The 20,392-nt window shown below is 54.6% G+C and overlaps 1 protein-coding gene across 5 annotated transcripts in view; it reads right to left on the bottom strand.

Moving 5' to 3' along the window:
• Positions 1–9,324: 9,324 nt before the first annotated feature.
• The window catches only part of TBC1D5 (TBC1 domain family member 5), a 479,919-nt gene continuing 468,851 nt past the window's right edge, over positions 9,325–20,392 (bottom strand). For all 5 annotated transcript variants that reach the window (XM_045856992.1, XM_045856988.1, XM_045856989.1 and 2 more), the window contains 3 exons: positions 16,951–17,030; positions 15,963–16,130; positions 9,325–12,577 (listed from right to left, as the gene is read on the bottom strand). In XM_045856992.1, the coding sequence (XP_045712948.1) occupies positions 12,275–12,577; positions 15,963–16,130; positions 16,951–17,030 (551 nt within the window). In that variant the 3' untranslated portion in view covers positions 9,325–12,274. The remainder of the gene's footprint in view (positions 12,578–15,962; positions 16,131–16,950; positions 17,031–20,392) is intronic.

Genomic DNA, 20,392 nt, shown 5'->3' with positions numbered 1-20,392 from the left:
TGTCAGGGCTCCTCCAGGTCTCGTCTGCTTCCTCCCCACCTCTCGAAAGCTGTGTCGGGGACATTTGTGTTCCCGCAGGCCTCACGCCCAGCACAGGGAAGGTCTGCGCAGGAGGCGCAGTATCAGGGAGACCTGGTGGCTGGAGCCAGCAGGGAAAGTAAAGTCCGTGCACTGAAGACTATTGAAAAGGGCACATCCGCACTGTTTTTCTTCCTACTCTTTCTCTGGTGCCGTGAACAGTGTCTGAAACGCTCCTCACCTAAGTGTTGAACGATGTGCGTGGGCCCAAAGGGGTGTGTCCGTGTGCCCACGGGGTCCGTCTGCACGTGTCCTTTCCTTGGGTCCTACCAACTGTATGTGGGTACAGTTTCATGGAAAGAGAGAGAGGAAGGGGGAGGGGAGGGGGAGGGGAGGGGAGGAGAGGCGGGAGGAGGGAGGAGAGGAGAGTGTTTGCTATAACGCAGGCAACCCCAGCTCCCACTGACCGGCAGCACCCACCCTGCGATGATTCTGGCTATAGACTTATTTCTCTTTTCCTGAACTTTATCTGAATGGAGTCCTCCTTGTTTGGCTGTGGGGGCTCGCCCTGATGAGATTCATCCACGCTGTGTGTACCGAGTTCATTCCCTCTCTGTCCAGTGGCTTAGGGCTTCCGAGGTTTGCTCATTCGCTCACCCACCGATGGACGTGTGCGTTGTTCCCTTTTGGAGCTACTTGGGTGTCTAAGCCTTTCTGCGGGACACGCATTTCACTGTTCTCGGGGAAATCCCTCGGGGTGTGACTGCCTGGTAGTGTGCGTGTAACTTTCTTAGAAGCTGCCAAACCATTTTCCAAAGTCATTTCCCACCACAAATAATGAGCGTTCCAGTTTCTCCATGTCTTTGCTCTCCCATCAGAACGACCTGCTGCTACTGGAAGAATTGTGGATTCTGTCGTGGTTGGTTGCTTTCCTCCTGCCCCCCTCCTCCCTCCTGCAGCCACAGCACAGCGCCCCAGTCTCCAGGGAAGGGGGGGCATCAGCAACAGTGTCAACTGTAAAAATAAAGAAAAAAAAGTTTTAAAATATGCAGTGCCTGACTTCTTTTCCCTTAAATTGTCAAATACAAAGTGACAACAGCCACCACAACAATAGCTGTCCAGTGTGAATGAATCAAAACTCTACCTATTTTTGTGGTCAGATTGGCAAAAATATATATTTTTGGGTGTGCCACAGAATTTTAGTCATTAGTTGTTGTGTGCCATGAGATGAAAAGATTGAGAATCGCTGCCCTGGACAGCCCTACGGATGATTCTGTCCAGTCCCCACCTCTTGTTCCATCAACGAGGAGCTAAGATGGGGGCCCAGAGAGGGCAGGTAACCGGCCTGAGGGCACCCAGCAAGAGCCAGGATGGAAACAGAATTTCCTTGCACATGCTCCTTCCCGACACCAGAAATGTCTCCTTAGTCTTGTCCATCTTTCCTCCTTTTGCCCCAGCCTCTCTGCCTGTGCTGATGCTGTTCTGTCATCCCAGTGCCGATCCTCAGGGGCCCATCAGGGGCAGCCTTGCCGTTCAGAGGTGATTCCTTAAATCAACCTAAGTTCAGCTTTGCACCTTAGATATTGTAGAAGTTCACCCCCAACACACAGGCCCAGAGTGGTGGGCAGGTCCCAGAAAGACCCTGGAGTCCCCAGACCGCAGGGGCTCTCCCTTCGGGGGGCCCCCAGGCACCACCTGCAGTTGGGCCCTTTGGGGGAAGCCCAGCAGGAGCCCCTCCCAGTCCCGCGGGGACGTGGAGCAGCACGGCCCCTCCCCCCCTTCCTCCTTGCTCAGGGCCTTGACTCCATTCCGCGCCTGCTGCTCTGGAGCACCCCCCGCCCCAGCCCCCACTCTCTGCCAAACTGCCCAGTCAGCTCCATATTTCAGCTCAAACTTCGCTTCCTTGGGGAAACCTGCCTGCCTTTCTCCCAGGCTGGGGCAGATCGAGTCCCTTCTTTGCTCTTCAGTCCACCTTTCCCAGACTCACCAGTTGTCCGGCCTGGACTTGTCAGGGGTACAGGGGGGCAGTAAGTTCCCCTGGGGCAGTCCCTTGGCTGGGCTGCAGGGTGTGGCCCTCAGGATGCAGGGCTCACTTGGCCCGTCACATCCACATTGGAGGGCAGTGAAGTCCGGCCCCCCCCCCCACCCGTGTCAGCATGTTTCCGCAGCCCCTCCTTGTGGCGGGGTGTGCTGGCCGGTGGGGACACTCCCCGTGCATCAGGCCCTTCACTTACTTTAGCTCGTCTGCTCTTCACACATGTCCCAAGAGGCAGGTGATATATCCCATTTCCAGCTAAGAACATGGAGGTTCAAAGAGGGTGTGCAGTTAGCTCGAGGGCACACAGCTCGTGTGGAGAGGCCCCTCCTGAAACCAGATCCACGGGCTGTCCCATCTCAACTTCCTGCCACCACACACCTTTGCCACGAGAGGCTTGTTGCGCTGGGTTCATAACAGGGAGTTGCACAAATTGCAGCATATGAACCACAAAATTAGGCAGAAAGTTTGAAGTCAGATCTGTACGGGAAAATCTGGGTCACTCCTTGAAGTCGGATTTGTTTATTCACAGAGAAGGGCCTGTGTCCCCGTGTCACAGCGGGTCATACGTCATGACCCGAGTCCCCAGTGTGATAAGGGGCTCTTCCCCAGGTGTTTCTGAGAAAAGAGCGCTGGGTAGAGAAGGTGTTTCACAAACCTGGCGGAGCTGACGTCAGCAGCGAGGAGGGTAGCCCAGACCTCTCCCGGGGGTGGGGGAGGGTGGGAGAGAAGGGGTGATCTGTGGGGACACCGGAAACTTTCGTGGCAAGTGCTAATGGTGACTCACCATTGCCGCTTAGCTGGAATTTTGCCCACGATCAGCTGCATTCTGGGAAAAGCACTTAACCAAAGCCCTCTCAGAAGGAGGCTCGGGGCCAGCATGTCCCTCCTCCAAACCTGGTTGTTATCTGCTCCAGGAACCACCCCCTGGGCCCCTAGGGGCACCCTCTGCCCCAACATCTGACCAGGACTCTAATCCCTGAGCAGACTAGGAGGGCACCCTAATCTACAGCAGGTTAAAAGCCACTTTCCTTGCATTGCATCTGCCTCTGAGTGACAGCCATGGCTTAAAGCAACTCTCTTGACTGCAAAAAATTCTTCAAGATGTGTGGCCACTGAATTTCACATACTCTCCTGAATTGGGTAATATTATCATCACTTCTTTAAGGAATCTTTTGAATTTTTAAGCTGTAGGCATTGACCCAGTAGTTGGTCATGAAATTAATTTAGTGGGTCAGGCTCAGCACCAATAAAATAAAACAGAGTGAAAAGTATTAGAATCAGAAAGCACCCACGTCATATGAACAAGTTTGCCTCATGAACCTTCTATTTCCATGTGTGTGTGTGTCCAGAGTGTGGCAGAGGCAGCTGTCTCCTTCCTCTTGCATAGTTGTGTCCCTAGGGAGGGGCTGCCCCACCAGGAATGACCACCCCCAGCCCCTGGACTCTGGGTGGGCCCTAGGATGACCGGCTCTTGCCCGTGGAATGTGGTTGAAAATGGCATTTTCCTTCTGAGTCAAGGTGGCTGGGTCGCTGAACCACTGCACAGAGGAGAGCTGCCCGCAGCCAGGAAACCTCCCCGAGCTGCTGTGTGAGAAATGGAATGTTCTTGTGTTAAGCCACTGATGTCTTGGGACCTGTGAGTTGTAGCATCTGACATTATTGTGGGTTGTCCATTGTAAAATGTGTTTCTTAATGTGGGTACGGTCAGAAAGGTTTGAGAAAAGCACCTGATCTAATCTAACCCCCTTATTTTTCAGATGGAGAAGCTGAGTGTCAGAGAAGGGGAGGGGCTCCCCAAAGTCTTCTGAAGGAGCCGGAGCCTAAGCAGGAGGGGAAATGCAGTGAGGCCTGGAGTGGGGTGGAAATGACTGCTGGGCTGTGTCCCCATGGCCGGTGCTCCTGCAACCTCCTTGAGCACCTGAGGGATGGATCTGACATTCGTGCTCCCTGCAGGGGACCTCCACCCACAGCTGGGGACAGGAAAGGTGAACTCCTCTTGGCCCTGCTGAACTACCTCTCACCTGGCCCTGCTGAGGCCCTGTGGTTAACATCTCCACAGCACACCGACAGACTTTCTCTGAAAGTCTGAGTTTCTCTGAATTCTCTGAGGCACAGGATTCTGAGAACCCAGCGGCAGCCTCGCCCCCACCGTCGGAGCCCTTGGTGACTGACACGCACACAGGAACACACGCCCAGAGCTGCCCCTCTGTGTTTTGCCACACAGGGAGTTTGGGCCCTGGTGCTGATGCTGACGGCAGGCCGGGGGAGGGTGTGGGAGCATCGGTAATGGAAACACACGGAGTCTGCTGTGTTCATGCTGGCCTCGGTACCACAGAGGGGCCCAGCCCCCACCCGCCGGGTGCTCCAGGCTGCTGGTCAGCTGCAGGGGAGAGGGCAATTGAGAGGGCAGGGCTACGGGCAGCTAGCTGCTTGCCCACATTGAACAAGTGAGTGCCAGGCTTGTGCCTTCCCCATTACCTCCCCCTGAGGTTACTGTGAGTATGAGTTAATGCAAGTGGTAGCGGGCATTTCACGGACTTGATTCTACTGATTCCACCCCTGTGAGATGGCCAAGCCTGGCATTTCCCCTTCCTCCCTCCCCGCGTGTTACACGTGAGGAAACGGAGGCTCACAGAGCTTACATTGTCATGCTCACGGTCCCTGCTCATCAGCTGAGAGTGGGCTGGAGCCCTGGCACCCTGAGGGTGGAGTCAGCCAGGCAGGGCACAGGGCACTGGTGTTCAGTGGGCTCCAACTCTCCCCTGAATGAGCAGGGGTTGGTGAGGACACTGGCTTCTGTCTCTCCTCGATCTGTCAGGCTGGCTCTGGCTTTTTCCCTTGTTCATGCGTATGAAAGCAAGGAATGAACCAGAGGCTCAGGAAAAATCTCAGGCTGGGTCTCAAGATCTGGGGAGGTAAGGGGGTTTCCCAGTACCCCTAAGCCCCCTCCCAGCATCTGGGCTCCTGGGGTCATCTACCTACCTCCTGCCCCTCCACACACTGCTGTTAGGGCATTACTCACACTCCAGTGGTCTGAGCTCAGTCACTGCAAGGGAGTATGGGAAATGTGGTCCAGCTGTGCCCCTGCCCAGAAGGAGAGGGAACTGGACTTCCTGAAGTCTCTGTCCCATCACTGTCATCTGAAATTATCTCCTTCCTTCATTTACAAGCACAATATATGGAATGAGAAAGTTAACCTTTCTCCCCCACCCAACTGCAACTCCCGGAAGACGGGTCTCACCTATCATGTTCACTGCATGTATCCAGCCCCTAGGACATAGTGAGTGCTCAGTAAATATGGGCGAATGAAGAGCTAAGCTCAGCCCGTGTTTTCAAGGGGGGAAATGCAAATTCTGTGCTTGGACGAGGGAATTGAGAGATGAGTCCTGCTGGTAGGGCACCACTATTCAACCCAAAACTTGGTGGCTTGAAATAACACAGTCATTTTGTTTGCTTTCAGTTCTGTAGCTTGGGAAGGGTGCAGCAGGGGCGCCTGTCTCAGCTCTGCACGGTGTCACCTGGGGCCAAAGGGTCCCCTCCCGAGGTGGCTCCCTCGACGTTGGCCCCGGCTGTCGGTTGCACACGGGCCTCTGCACAGAGCTGCTCGGGCTTCCCTCCAGCGTGGGGTTCCCGGAGTGAGTGTGCCAAGAGACAGGGAGCAGAAGCTGCCTGTCTGTGTTAAGCTGTGGGCCCAGAAACGGGCATTTCGTCATGTCCTCTGTAATCTTACTGGTTAGGAGGTCACAGATGCAAGATCCAAGGGGCTCTTGATGGGAAGAGCATCAAAGAGAAGGCTTCCTGGAGGAGAGGAGCGAGAAGCTATAAACCCTAAGGTTTCGATGGTACCTGCGAGTTCTCCCGGGTGGCCGGAGCAGCCTCCGTGCACCCTGGCATGGTGCAGCTTTGTCTGGCTGCCCCGAAGAAGCCTCCAGTCGATGGACATGGCAGACTGTCTCCTCCAAAAGTGGCGACACTTCCATTCTCAATGCGTTTCCCTTGCCACTGGCTCCTGGGACCCAGGCATGATCCTGCAAGGAAGCCCAGGCCGCATGCAGAAGCCACCTGCAGGAGTTCCAGCTGACAGCCTACGGTAAGGTCTCGGCATCTGCTGTCAGAAATCTAAATGAGCCCTGGCTGGTGTAGCTCAGTGGATTGAGCGTAGGCCTGTAAAACAGAGGGTTGCTGGTTCGATTCCCAGTCAGGGCACATGCCTGGGTTTTGGGCCAGGTCCCCAGTTGGGGGCACATGAGAGCAACCACACATTGATGTTTCTCTTCCTCTCTTTCTCCTTCCCTCCCCCTCTATCTAAAAAATCAATCAATCAATCAATCAATCTAAATGACCCACTGCCAGAGAATTCCAGCCCCCAGCGTCCGAGTCTTCCGTCTGAGCCCCCAGACGTGTTCTATCTGTACTTCTGACCCATGCAACCCACGAGCATGTTAAGTGGTTTCATGCCACCAAGTTTTGGGTAATCTGAAATGCCACCACAGTAATGGGCTCAGCAGGCCCAGTGAAATGGAACAGCAGGACCTCCAGACAGCAGTGCCATGGCCAAGAGGGGGCTGGTGGTGCCTCACCAGAGACGTCTGGCCCCTGAAGGTGGCATTCGCCATGGTGAGCTGGAGAGCAACGAGAGGCGTTTTGGACAGAGGAAGCAGCGGGGGTGGCGCTTTGAGCTAGGAGAGGAGCTAGCAGGAGGAAGACGAGTGGGGCTGGAGCAGAGCCCTGTGGGGTGGGGTGGGTGGTCCAGGGAACAACGCCTCATCTCGAGGGCTCAAGGAGGCCCCTTGGTTAGGTCTGCTTCCCGATGAGGCAGTGAGATGGACGGTCAGAGGAGCGAGGCCACCAGCCAGGCTCAGGTGGGCCTGAGGCCTCTGCTGTGGTGGGCAGTGGGGGAGAGGGGGCTGGACCAAGCTGTGGGATGGACGAGGATGGGAAGATGTGTAGGGACAGTGGCACCTGGATGGCAGGATGGACGCAGGCCCAGGCCCAGAGCTGAGGGGGCCAGAGCTGGGCATGCCTGTGCTGAGGGCCAAGTATGCCGTTGGGAGGGCTGTGGACGATGCTGTCCTCCTTACAGTGTGGCCTGTGCTGGCCATCCCTCCCCAGGAGGAGTCCCTGGGGAAGTGACATCCTCTGCAGCCCTTTCATCCCTTCAGTTATACCGCGTGACACACCCCTTCACTCCCGAGTCCGAGACTTGGGAGGGTTCTGCTGCCGGCTGCTGTCTTGGCTACAGCCAGGCTGAGGTCAGGCCCTGGGAAGCCTTTGGGGGTCCCCCCAGGTGGGTGTACTTCCTGGCTAGAGCTGCATGATGGGACAGCATCAAGGTCCTTAGTGAGGGGCCAGCCCCCTACCGCACATGCCTGGGGGAGAATGCGAGTGGCTGGGCTGCATTATGAGCGGGAAGTGGAGGTGGCCCCTCACTTGACCACGAGGGACATCTGGCCGACTCACCCTGGGTCCTGCTCACCAGTCTCCCCTGAGCCTCGTGGAACCGCCCCAGCTAGGACTTTGTCAGGTTCCCTTGGGGTGTAAAGCTTTGTCAGCACGCCTGCCACCCTTTCCTGGCAAACTGAGGGGCATTTGTGTGTCCCCAGCCCCCATGCAGCCTCACACTTCGAGGGGTTCAGTTGAGTCAGCTGAAGGAACAAGTGAACCAACGTTGAGTGAATTCTCCGGGTCAGCGTGTCATCTGTACACGTTTCCAGGGCCATTCACCTTTCCGTGAAAACCACTCCCTCCCAGGACCCGCCGTGCCTCTCGGAGTGCAGAAATTTCTGGTGGCGCGTGCACCCTTAGAGGGCTGAGAACACCGGCTGTCGCAGAGGCACGTTACCAGGGGAAGACAAAGCTGTCCGCAGCTCCCATAACGGCACAATCAGCGTGGGCAGTGCTTGCTTGTAGGAGCTGCCGACTCAGTGGGCCAGGGAACCAGAACTGGCTCACGGAGGGCTGGCCCTGGGTGGGGCTGGTGATGTGTCCCCACTGCTGACCAGAGAAGCCAGGGAGGGTGCCGCTCAGCACGGCCCTTGTCTGGGAGGACACTGCGCCCACCGGACAGCCTGCAGCCTCCGCCCACTCACCCAACCGGGCTGAGAGGGTGAGCCAGGAACATGGCTTCGGCCTGCAGGGGCCCTGGGAGGAAGGTGTGTTGGTGCGAGTTCCAGCCCTGAGAGAAGATGCCGGCGTGGCTGCTTTCGTGGGCGGAGGACACCGCAGCAGCAGAGCAGGGAAGGGAGGCAGGAGAGGGAAGCTGGCCAGTGACTGGACTCAGCCTGGCAGGGAAGCCGCCCACACTGGCCTCTGCTAGGCCTTCAGTTGAGAGCTGCCCCCAGAGATTTGATTCCCTCGAAGTTTCTGCAGGCCCTGGAGCAGCTCTCAGGGAAAGAGGTTCAGGCAGGGCAGGAGGACGGCCCAGCGGCATGGAGGGGGGTCTTCACGAGGCACACAGGTGAGGGGCAGGGGCCATCTGAGAAGTGTGCAAGCTCCAGCTTTTGGAGGCAGAACCTGTGGTCAATCAGGTCCCTTGGTGGGGGTGGGGGATGGGTCGTGACCCACAGGAGGGCAAGCACCTGTTGGCTGGGCCTAGGCCAGAGGCGTGTGAGGGAGAAGCTCAGCACAGATTCCGTCTAAGGAGCCACTGGCGTCACGCTCCACCTAAACCATGAAGATGCCCCTGCCTTTCCCAGCGTGTCACTGACGACTTGCAGTGCGTGCTCTCCCAGCCAGCCCACCGCAGCCTCTCCACCCACGTCCATGTTAGCTGGGGGTCAGCGAGGCTCCCAGGGCAAACTCGGGGCTGAGGGGACAGTGCGGAGGAGGTGGCAAGTCGATGGGGCCACCCTCTAAATGGCCTTTTGGACCAGCAGGCTGAGCGGAGCTGCCATGGGTGGGCCCCTGGGATTGACCCAGAAGCCTCAGATGTCGATGGAAGGGGCGGGAGCACACGGCCTCCAGGGGCTCTGTCAGAACTAAGTGTCCTCCTCAGCACACCTGATGAGGTGTGTGACCACTATCAGCCCTCCTTTGCAGATGGAGAAACTGCAGGCCGAGGTCAAGCAACTCGCCCCAGCTGGAGAGGAAGGGGGTGGGGTGGCAGAGTTAGGGGTGAGCCCAAGTCAGGCCCGGGCCCCTGCTGCCCGAGCGGAGGTGTGGGTGCCACCCTGCCTGGCTGTGCACAGCCCGGGCCCCTCAGGGTGAGGCCAGGCCGGCACCCTGTGCCCTCCCCCGGCCTGGAACAAGTCAAGCTGCATTCTTGGTTTCACATTAGTCTTTTATTATAATCGTACTGAACGGGATCACTTTGCCAAGAGGAAAGTCAGTTCTTAAATCATATGAGTTACAGCATCAAGATGAATGAGAAACAAGCGATAGATATAAATGGCAAGACGGGCTATTCCATAAATCAAATGAATTGTGCCATTGTGAGAAAAATTATTATGGCAACTTTTACATCAAAGTGGTCTCAAGCCTGCGTATAGGAACTTCGTATTTTTTTGACACTATAAAAGGAGAGCCTTTGAAGGGAACGCTGAGGAGGCGGTTTTGGCCTGAGAGAAGGAAGCCTTTGCGCCAGTTTCTCCCCTCAACTCTGCCCGGCCGCCTCCCCCGCCCCACGGCCTCACCCGGCCCTGCTCTGCACACAGCGGCCAGCGGTGGGGGCACATCTGCGGGGGAGCAGGGGGGGTGCAGCCGCCCCCAGTGGGTGAGGAAGTCCTCCATCCACTCTTGTTCGGTAATGACCCCTGTGGGCAGCTTCTTAAAGAAACAATAAAATAGAAATAAAAAGGATACATTTGGGTCAACTCTGGCAGGCTGTCATTAGGAGACACCAGAACTGTCACAGAATTTTCTAATCACTTATCACCTCGTCCCTGGTGATGGCGAACAATCAAACCCCGAAGGGAGGATGACAGGAGTCAGCTCAGTTGTATGCAGGGCGGGCAAATCACAGGAGGTCCTGGTTTACTGTTAGTCACATTCACTCCAAAGTGACAGTTCTTCCGGCCAGACTGCAGTCAGCAGTGAACGTCAGCAGGAGGTCATCCTTGGAAGAATTATCCATATAATGAGATGTTTTCAAGTTTTATGTGACCCCTTGGCATACACACAAGGTAAGGCAAAGTCAAATAATTTTCTTTCTCTAATCTGTAACTCTCATATGTACTGTATACATATAATTTAACTCAAATTTCCAAACTGATCTGAGAGGAATGCATGAACACAGGGATAAGTATAAAAAGAGGAGATAATGAAAATTAATCTAGGCTTTATGTATATAAACTTTAACTGCTAATAATCAAAACACAAGAGGTTCCAATGATTACCACATTTTTTAAGAAAAAAAGGTTTCATATATTCAGCATTTAAAAAATGTGCCATTAAACATAAGTACCTGATAGAGTAATAAAAAGCAACATAAATTCTTTAATAGCACTGTAACTAATAAAAATGCAAATAATGCTCAATTATGAAAAGTAAAAACACATCACTTAAAAAAGGTAAGACAATAATTCCATTCGCATACCCCACAAACCTATGGGGATCGAGGGCGGCTGTGTCTGCACCCACCCCCGTGGGGGTCTCCCCTCTGAGGAGTGGGCAGCTGTCGGGGGCCACAGAAGCAACACCTCTGAGTGACCCACTGATTCCAGGTGGCACCAACTCGGAAGCACAGAACGAAGGACCCACCCCCGTGTGTGGACAGGGCTGGGAGGTCGCAGAGACGGTTAGGTGGGGAAGGAGCGGAGAGCACGCTGGTGGGCGGGTGTCTGGCAGCTACCATGGGGCCCGCGACACTCTGCTGCCCGGACTCCAGCTCTCAAGGCAAAGCGATGCTGAAAGCGAGCAGGCGACTGCGGCTTAGCCGCCAGGAGATGGTCGATTCCACGGCCCTGCCCAGTCTTTGTCCTGGAGCCCGGGCGAGAACAGCTCCCCACTTCTGGAGCTGAAGACACTGGCACCCTCCCAAGCCTTTGAGAGAAAATAATGACAGCTGTGCAGCTGCAAGGCCACTCACTCAGGGGACCTGGGGAGCTCATGGAGTACCGTCGAGGGGCACACACGTGGCAGCAGCCTCCTCAGGGAGCCACCCCAGCAGGGCGCGGAGCCTGCCACTCAGCGTCAGGAGCCGGAGCTAACGTGCACACCTCCACACAGGCGGGGCTGTCCTCTCCTTGTGCGTTGAGGGATTTCCTTGCTGGAGTTTCAAGAACAAACTGCAGAGCTGACCAGAAGCCCCTCTCGAGTCCTCACCACCTCCTTGGAGAAGTGGGAGGCCCTGTCATTGTCACATTTGTCTGTAGAGAAGTCGCGGTCAGCGGTGGCAGGGACGAAAGGGCACCCACCCTCCCACAGGCAGCTGTTCAGTACCTGCTGCCGTGCAGGCTCCCGCTGCCCAGAGGCCTTGCCGTCTGCAGAGGAGCAGCCCAAAGAACCAGCCACCCCAGTGCAAGGTCTGCTTAAAGGGACCTTGTTCTCTGGCATGAAAGATGCTAAAAGGTGAAATAGGATTGTTTAAGGGGGGCAGTGATAACCAGAGTGATCTGGCCTGAGGCTTGGAAATTATTTACCAATGAGGAGTCTAAACCCCATCACACCTGAATGAGCCCTAGGTTTAGAGCCGCGTCAGGGGATCGCTGTAACTTTCTGAGAGGTCAGTAACGCATGGTGTCTTTCCAGCCCGGAACCCACTGGTCCTTCCCACGGCATTTGGCTTTGCCGTGTGACTTCCCAAGGGAGAAAGGACACCGGCGGGCACACAGATTTCCAGAAAGTGTTCTGGGTATCAATCAGTGTCCCGGTGGCACCTGATGCTCTGAGGGAGGAAGAATTGAAGCCAATTCTTTCTTCTTCTGGATAACACTGATGGCGCTGTCACACCTTCTCGGTTGGGGGGAAGAGGACAGAGGAAAAGTCACTGTAACCGTGGTCTGGGCTTTCCGGGTGGTGTGGTCCTGGGCACCTACTGCAGCTCCCCCTCGGAGCGAGGGTGCGGCAGGTTGGGGAGGCCCCAGAAAGCCTGTCTGCACTTTGGTGACCAGCAGTCTGTGTGCTTGGTGGCCGTTTGCTCTTCTCTAAAAGGTTCTGTGGGCTGTTCCGGTGCCACATGCATGCTGGGAAAGCGGTGCTGGTTTCAGAGGTGTCCCCACTGGGGGGAGCCTCAGCGGGGCGCACAGGCTGCTGGGGGGGGTGGTGGCCTGGGCACTGTGGTCAGATGTCCAGGGGGCTCACGATGGTGAAGCCGGAGTCCTTGCTGTTGCTGCTGCTGTCGTCGTCAGGGCTGGAGCTGGGGTTGCTGGAGGACGCGGAGGCTGGGCCCATCAGAGGGTCGGAGAAGACCAGCGGGGAGCGGGCCAGGGCCTCACCTTTCCCAGACGTGCTTCTGAGGGTGCGCAGAGGCTGGGCCTGGCCGGAGAAGGATGCCCTGGCGCCGCCTCCCTCATCTTCTTTGGAAACCAGGATGAAGTCCTCGGCGCTCCCTCTGTCTGCGTGCCCAGGCGCTTCTGACGAGGCCTGTGAAGTACAGTCAGAAGTTCAGGGGGTGAGAGAAGACACCAGGAAAATGAGAGCTGGGTGGAGGCCCGGAGAGTGGGGAGTGCTCCATGAAAACCCGGGCTGCCTGCCCTGTGCTCTTCTGTGGAAAGATGCCGAGTTCTGCCTGTTTCCAAGCCCAGGTGCTTCCCAGTGGCACAAGGCCGGCCCCTTGGAGGCTGAATACTGGTTTCCCAGGGGAGCAAAGGAAACCTCCTGCTTGGTAAGTTGTTGGGGGAGGCCGGCTCAGGAGCCAGCTAGCAGGCTGCAGATAGAATCCCTCCCAGCTTCAGGTGGCACCCTGCCGTGCAAATCACTCATCCTTCTGGGGCTTCAATCCCCTCATCTGTGAAATGGGGACAGGACAGCATCTTGGTCCTAGTGTGTGGCCACCATGTGGAGAGATGACATGTGTGGACATGAGTCGCAGAGGACTGGCTCCCTAATGTGAGCCCCAGATCTGGAGAGTTTACGACTTGCTCAGAGGAGAGTGTGGGGAGGGGCACGCACTTCCTCTCCTCCAGATCTCAGGGCCAGCTCATCCTGGGTGTGCACTTGGGGGACCCCAGAGAGTGGTGGTTAATTGGCAGGCTCTCCCAACATGCAAACCAGGAATGGTGACTGCAACGTATATGCCAAAAAGCATAGTGATGGAATTGCTTCACAATTATTTCCCTCCTGTCTAAGCAATTATAACTAGCACTTAGTTTTTTAACTAAAGATGACATTCATGAACATTCGCAAAGGTTCTGTGTTAAGACCAGAGGCGCTCCTGCCTCCCCTGGGACGGGAGCAAAGCCACAGTCTAAGCAAAGGTGTTCTAACGCTGGCCTGGTGGAAACAGCACCCGCCCCCGTGCTGAGGTGACTTTGTGTGGTGCCCTCACCTGCTCTCCCGCCGGCCTGCCTGCTGTCCCCGCATTGTGGGGAGGGACTGGGGCAGGGGTCTATGTCTAATGAGATGTATGGAGCCCCTTGGCTGGAAGGGCTCCCCTGGGTCCTCCAGCCTCAAGACTGGTGTGGCCAAGGTCACCTCTGAGCAGTGGGCAGAGCCTGGGACAGGTAGCCGGCAACACTTCTAAGGGAAATCTGGGCCTGGCTGACGTGTCCCTCTCTGAGTCTCATGTCCTCCTGGGGGACATGGTGGGGGTGAGTGAGCAAATAATGGCTCAGGGGGACCCTGACAATCTGTCCACCCTTAACGTTGAACGGGAGAACCAAAATGGAATTTGCCTTTAAGACTTTGGTACTGAAAAAACAGGTCTTAAGGCTCTTGATTCAGCACAGTAATTCCCACAAATCTGAAGAGATCACACAGAGCACACGGCACTCTGGTGGCAGTGGACACGGTCACAAATGGCGCTAGGGCAGTTTGGTCAAGAAAGACTGTCCTTTCTCACCCCGGTCACTGCCCTCTGCACGGTGCACCCGACAGGGGCTGTGCCGCCTTTGGGGAGGCTGGGAGGGGCACCCGAGGGGGGCTTGTCCCCCACACGCATGCACGTGGGGTGCACCTAAGGCTGTTCCGGACCTCAGCGTGAGCTCCTACCTCCAACGTGGGGACACTCTGCTCCTATGATTGTTGTCCTGCTCACTGTTCATGTGACCTGTGAACACCTGTGCGGGGAACAGGTAGGTTCTCACAAGTATGAAAACCGGGCCTGACAACTGCAAGTATAATGAAGCTCTAAAGTCAGCAGATGCATTAGTGTGTTTGAAAGGTCTCTTTCTGTAGTATTTTTACACCTTCAACGAAAAGAATCATGCTAAATTTTTCAATAAACTTGTCAATTAAAATGGGTGGGGCTCAACGGTATTTGAATAAATAAATGTCAACTGAAAAATTAAACATCTGTGCAGGGAGGGAGAAATAGAAGGAATTAATCAAGTTAAGTGTGCAATTTTAATGGATTCATGCGGCTGAAAATATGGCTCAAAATGCTCCATGAAAACTTCTTTTTAAAGCTTGATGAACTTGACAACACAGGGTCCACTCTTCTTAAAGAGTACTCTTAGCCCTGGCTGGCATAGCTCAGTGGATTGAGTGTGGGCTGCAAACCAAAGTGTCGCAGGTTCGATTCCCAGTCAGGGTACATGCCTGGGTTGCAGGCCATGATCCCCAGCAACTGCACATTCATGTTTCTCTCTCTCTTTCTCCCTCCCTTCCCTCTCTAAAAAATAAACACATAAAATCTTTAAAAAAAGAGTACTCTTAAAACTAAAAACATTCCCATTAAAAAAATTATTTTGCTTTTTTAAAAATCATAAAACATTGATTTATAAGCATCTGGGTGGTAGTTTTTGAGAAAGTGACTTAGATGAGCTTTTGCTAATGTTCACTTTTCAAGGTGAAACTTTGTAAACCATTAAAGAGGACATTTTGGGGGTTTTCCAGTCCCATCAGATAACGCCCAGCAAAGTGGCAGGCAGGCTTGGGAGTGCGCTGCGCTGGGACAAGGGGACGCAGAATCGAGTCTGGAGAGCTGTGCGCCCCTTTGGCCTTCATTTTCTCACCAGTAAAGCGAGCAGGCAGGACTAAGTGCATGAGGAATTTCTCTGATCTTTCCTCATTGGAAAGTTCTGTGATTTTATGTTAGAACAAATTACACACCACGCTGAGACCTGAGAGCTGGGATCAGCACATACGGCCCGTGGGCCGAATCCAGCTCACATGGCTCTCAGGCTGTGAATGGCTTATGCATTTTTAAAGAGCTGTAAAAACCAACCAACCAACAAACACATAAATAAACCAACACCCCAGACACAAAAACAAATAGATGACAGAGACCATTTGTGGCCTGCTAATCCTAAAATACTTACTATCCAGCCCTTTACGGAAAACATTTGCTGACCTCTCTGCCTTCGAGGATGGACATTAATGAGAAGTCCTTCCCAATGAAGGCCAAAAAGGTTCCGGCCAAGTGAGCTACACCCAAGACACGTTAGGAGAGCACAGACAGTCCTTCCCTGCTAAAGGGGAAAGGCAGCATCGGCTGTAGCCGACAGACCGGTGGCGGAGGCAGAGGTCTGGCCTCCTCACACCGCACAGTGGGGTGGGCGGGAGGTTCAGGCCAGAGCTGCCGCGTGAAGGCGTGAGGTCGTGCACCGCAGGACTCCGGGAGACACTCAGGAGACACTAGTCTAGTTATCAGCACTGCGAATGGGCCCGCCCCGGGGCCGGGAGTAAACAGTCCGCACAGTGACACGCAGCAGCCCTGGCTCAGGCCACTGGCGGTGCTTTACAGCGGGAGTTCACACACGGTAATAATCTGAAGTGACTTGAGGAGGATGCTTGTTGTTCGTAACTATGAGGCACATATGGGACTGTGTCCCCGTCAGTGTGACAGTGCTCGTCAGAGCTCGAGTACCTGCGTGGGGGCCCCAGGCGTCTGGCCACCCTGGTCCTGGCCCTGGCCCCGACCCCGGCCCTGGCCACTGGAGCAGTAGTGGTCGTCGGAGATGGTGATCTGCTCGTTCTCTTCGGCTTCCAGTTGGCTCTGGTTGAAACGCAGGGAACCTTTTAGAATGTCTTTGATCTGTTTTCAAGGAAAAAGAAAACACATGAAAAAGATAAATGAGTTTGTTTTTAAATGCTAGCTAAATCTCTAATATATTTAAAGTAGACTTGCCATTGACAATTTTTTATAGTATAGATATCAATGTACTAGAATAAGAAGGGAATAGCAGAGAAAAATCCAATTCTATTGATAAACGCCATTGACTTACTAATGACCAAGGGAAATTTAAGTCTCAGCGGCCAGGTTCTCACAGGGTCAGACACGGGTGTCACGTCCTTGGCTGTGAAGGCAGGAAGCGCCATTTGCCTGCACGGCCAGCCCCGTGAATGGCCCATGAACAGCCCCGTGAACGGCTCCTAAAATGCTGCACCCCAGCTGAGCTGCTAATACCATAAGCAGACACTCGGGAGCAGTATGCCATTCTGACATTCCTGTTCCATGCTGCCCTTTAAGGGTCATGAGGGTCACTGAAATGTGGCCCTGGAGGGCCCGGGGCCTGTGGCAGGCAGTGTTCACGCCACGTACTCCAAGGGCAGCGGTGTCTGTGGAGGCGACCGAACACAATGCTGGACCACACAGCACCAGCTGCGGGCGTGGACCAAACAGAATGGGCGTGGAGAGAGGGAGGAGCAGGGTGGGAAATGGAAAAGCAGTTTGGGCTGCAGGCCAGTCAGACGTGTTCACCAGAGACAGCAAGGGCACAAGGAGGGGGAGAGTCAGCAGGGCCCGGGCTGAGGGGCTGCGGCTCTAGCGTCAGGGTTGTCCTTGCCCTAGGGTGCCCTCCCCAGCGGGCACTAAAGGGGGCCGGTGGGACACAGGGTCAGATCACGGAACGTACCTGTTTCAGCCCTGCCAGGGAAACCAGAATTTGATCTTCTTTTTCCAAATTTTCTTGTAATATCACATCTTGAATGTTTACTGAAAATATAAGAATGACATTTTGAGTATAACTTATCTGCTGCCGCACTGTAACTTGAGACAACCTCGGGAATTTTTCTGCCAGATTTCACAGCAACTATTCCCAGCGAGGATGCTCTGCCGAACCGCAGACGGGGCAGGTGCTCGGTGCAGCAGAGGGGAGCGCGGAGCTGGCTGTTGCATGGCCTTCCCGCCAACATCACACAAATGCGTTCTTGTAATGACAGATGTGTCTTCCCTTCCACAGAGACCAGGCAACTCTTGTGACCTATCATATGGGGAATAGCCTGGGGCCCCTGCCAACCCCCAGGAGGAGGGGTTCAGCCTGGGCCTCCCACTCTGCCTCCCAGTTCCGTGACACTCGTTCGCCTCACTCTCCACAGACCAGCTGCTCCCAGGTGACTGAAACTACCAGAGACACTGTCTTTAAGGACTGAAACAGTGAGCACAGCATCAGTTCCACAGAGTGGTGGAAATAAGGGGACAAACTCGGGGCATCACAGGCTGCCATCAGGCAGTGATGCCTATGGAGTCCGCTCGACGCGGCCCAGGGCCTTCACAGGAGCGGTTTCTGGACCCGGAGGTCCTCTTGTCCTGACCCGATCTGAGGGATCTGCCGGCCAGCTCTGCCCATCCATCCCGCTCAGCGTCACACCCCACTGCCTGTCGACAGGTTAAACACTGTCTGAGGGCCTCAACCTCCCCCTCCCGCCGCCTGCCGGTGGATGCACACAGCCCTATTGGTGACGAGGCCCTAGAGGCAGGATTCTCAGGAATCCTGCTCAGAGGGAGAAGCAAGAGCCCTCTCCCCTGGGGCTATGCAGAATGAGTGTGAGGGGCAACTAAAACACACTTTAAAAAGATACTGATACTCGTGCCAGTTTGAGAATCACTCTAACAAACAGGCTCACCCTCTGGGTTCTTATTTTTTGTGCCCTTAAAAAATGCCCCATTTATCAGGTCTCTTAGGCCACATTCTTCGCCATGCACTCATGAAGCTGTCCCACTCTCTCCTCTGGCCCCCTGAATTCCACGTGTGCCCCCCAGGGCCACCAGAGCTATGTATCACTCCTTGCTTGCTTTCTGCCGCCAGTGGGAGAGGCAGAACCAGCACACTGCTCCCTTGGCCTGGAGGCCATGTCCCCAGATCCATGCAGACCGGCTCCTTCTCTTTGCTCAATTCACTGCTCCCAGTGCTGCCTCCTCGGAGCAGTCTTCCTGCCCACCCACACTAAAGTAGCCCAAGTCACCCTCCAGTCTCCACTGAATCCTCTTTTCCACTATATTGATAATAAGCACTTGTCACTATCTCACATTATCACATGCATTTGCCAGTTTATTTGTTGTCCCTCTGCCCCAACAGGACATAAGCTTCCAGTCTTCAGAATAATTGCTGGTGCATTTCAAGGACACAATGAATATTTACTGACTAACTGAATGAATGAACAAACATGGAAAAACACTCCTGGAACTTGCATTTCAAAACACTGCTATTCTAAATATTTCCAAACAGCATTTGCAGTAAGGGGCAAGGCGAGGACTGATACCATCGATTATGAGTCCAGCTCGAAGACTTCTTCGACTCTTCACTGAGAGCAAGTCTGTACACCGTGCCGACAGGTCCCCTTACAGACCAAGCAGAAAGACAGCAGCTTTTATTTATTCAGAAAATGTGACTGTTGTTTCTGACTAATAGAAAGGCCTGCTCCAAAATGAGAGAGCAAGATGAATGGGAAAGGAATAATAGATATAATTAGAGAGTGAATGTTTTTGGTTTCTGTAAAAGCCTGTGACAATTTATTCTCTCTCAATAAAATACACACACACAACACAAAATCCACTCAACAAGACATTAATGACAACCAACTGCAGAAAATTAGCAAGAAACAGTGTGTAGGTCTTTTAGTGGATGGAGAGGGGTTACTTCTGTTCTGTGACTGCTGTGGCCTCAGGCAGGGCCCGAGGGCCTGGGACAGCCTGGGGCAGCAGGGTGCACAGCAGCTGGGCAGTTGGGTAAAGCATTAGGTTCTGCCCCTTGGGCTGGAGGTGGGACAGATTTCCCAGTGCCTGCTGTGTCAGCAGGGCCAGCAGACGACCAGCTCCCAGCCCCTGGAAGGAAGCTCACCCAGTGGATGCAGGAACACTTAGCATGCCTGTAGGAAGCATGGGGGCCCTCCTGGGTCCAAGAAACTAAAGGAGGGGAGGCCTCTGGAGGCTATACCCGGCGAGCCAGGGGGCTGGGAAAAGAGGAAACCTGAAAAAAACCACATGTGATGTCTCCTGCCTGCCCCCTGGACAATCTGCCGTGGAAGACAAAGCGTTCGGCTAAACTGCCTAGCTCCTGCCTCCAATGTAATGGCGGGCCCCAGAGTCAGCAGCAAGGACCACAGACATTTAGGGTCTGAGGCTACAGGTCCATGGGTCAGCATGTGGCTCCAGTGGGGACAAAAGCCCAGAACCATGCAGGAGCAGAGCTCTCCTTAGGGGCCAGCAAGGACCCAGAAGCACCCAGAGGCCTTCCTAAAACCCCATCCCGGAATCTTGACACCATCCTGGCAAGGAGAAGAGACAGAGTAGAGAGGCTTTGTGGGCATCTGTTTGGATGGGGTGGTTAACTTGTGAGAAAATGAGCAGCCTTTAACTGGCATTGGTGGGGAGGGAACTTCAGAACAGGACTTCTACACACCTGAGTTGAGGTATGCAGATTTATTATTCCACCACAGCAGTGTCAGTGTCTACCCGAGATCTTCCAAAACCACACTGGCCACGTTGCCCAACAATCCCATGAACCGAGAAGCCCTATCCTCCCTAGCCTGGGTGCCCTGTTTGCTGTGAGCCAGCCCAGTGCTGATGCCTGCTGGAGTGGGCTGAAGGGGGAGGGGTGGAGAAGGCAGAAGGTATGAGTGTACTGGGAAAACGGAACGAGGCTTGTCTTTCATTGCAGGCTAAGTGGGAGTAATGCTCCCTGTTCCAACGGCCACTCTCCCCATGTGCTCACTCGATAAGGGCACGAGCCACCAACAAGCCTAGATCCTCATGACTGCACTGTCTCTTGGGTCTACAGAGGTGGCAGGGCTGCTGGTGGGCTGCCGCACCTCCACCCCCCACCCCTTCCTCACCAGCACATCCCAGATTTTATGCAGGGCAGCACTGTGCACACCTTCCCTTTCAGTCAAGGTCGGTCATGTGATGCAGCTTTGGCCAATGAGGTGTAAGAGAAGTCCCTGTATAAAGTTACTGGAAAGATCCTAGTGCGGGACTGACTCAGTTTGCACCTTTTGGGCCTGTACTCTCCCCATTTTTGCTGCCACAAGTGCTGGCAGGAGCTCCACAAGTCATCTTGCGAACATGCAGATGAAGGT

The sequence above is a fragment of the Phyllostomus hastatus genome, unplaced genomic scaffold (genome assembly GCF_019186645.2).
Source record: "Phyllostomus hastatus isolate PE091 unplaced genomic scaffold, TTU_PhHast_1.1 phas_scaffold_129, whole genome shotgun sequence".
Taxonomy (NCBI): Eukaryota; Metazoa; Chordata; class Mammalia; order Chiroptera; family Phyllostomidae; genus Phyllostomus; species Phyllostomus hastatus.
The sequence above is the reverse complement of the archived record's forward strand: the minus strand, read 5'-3'. Positions and strand labels throughout refer to the sequence as shown.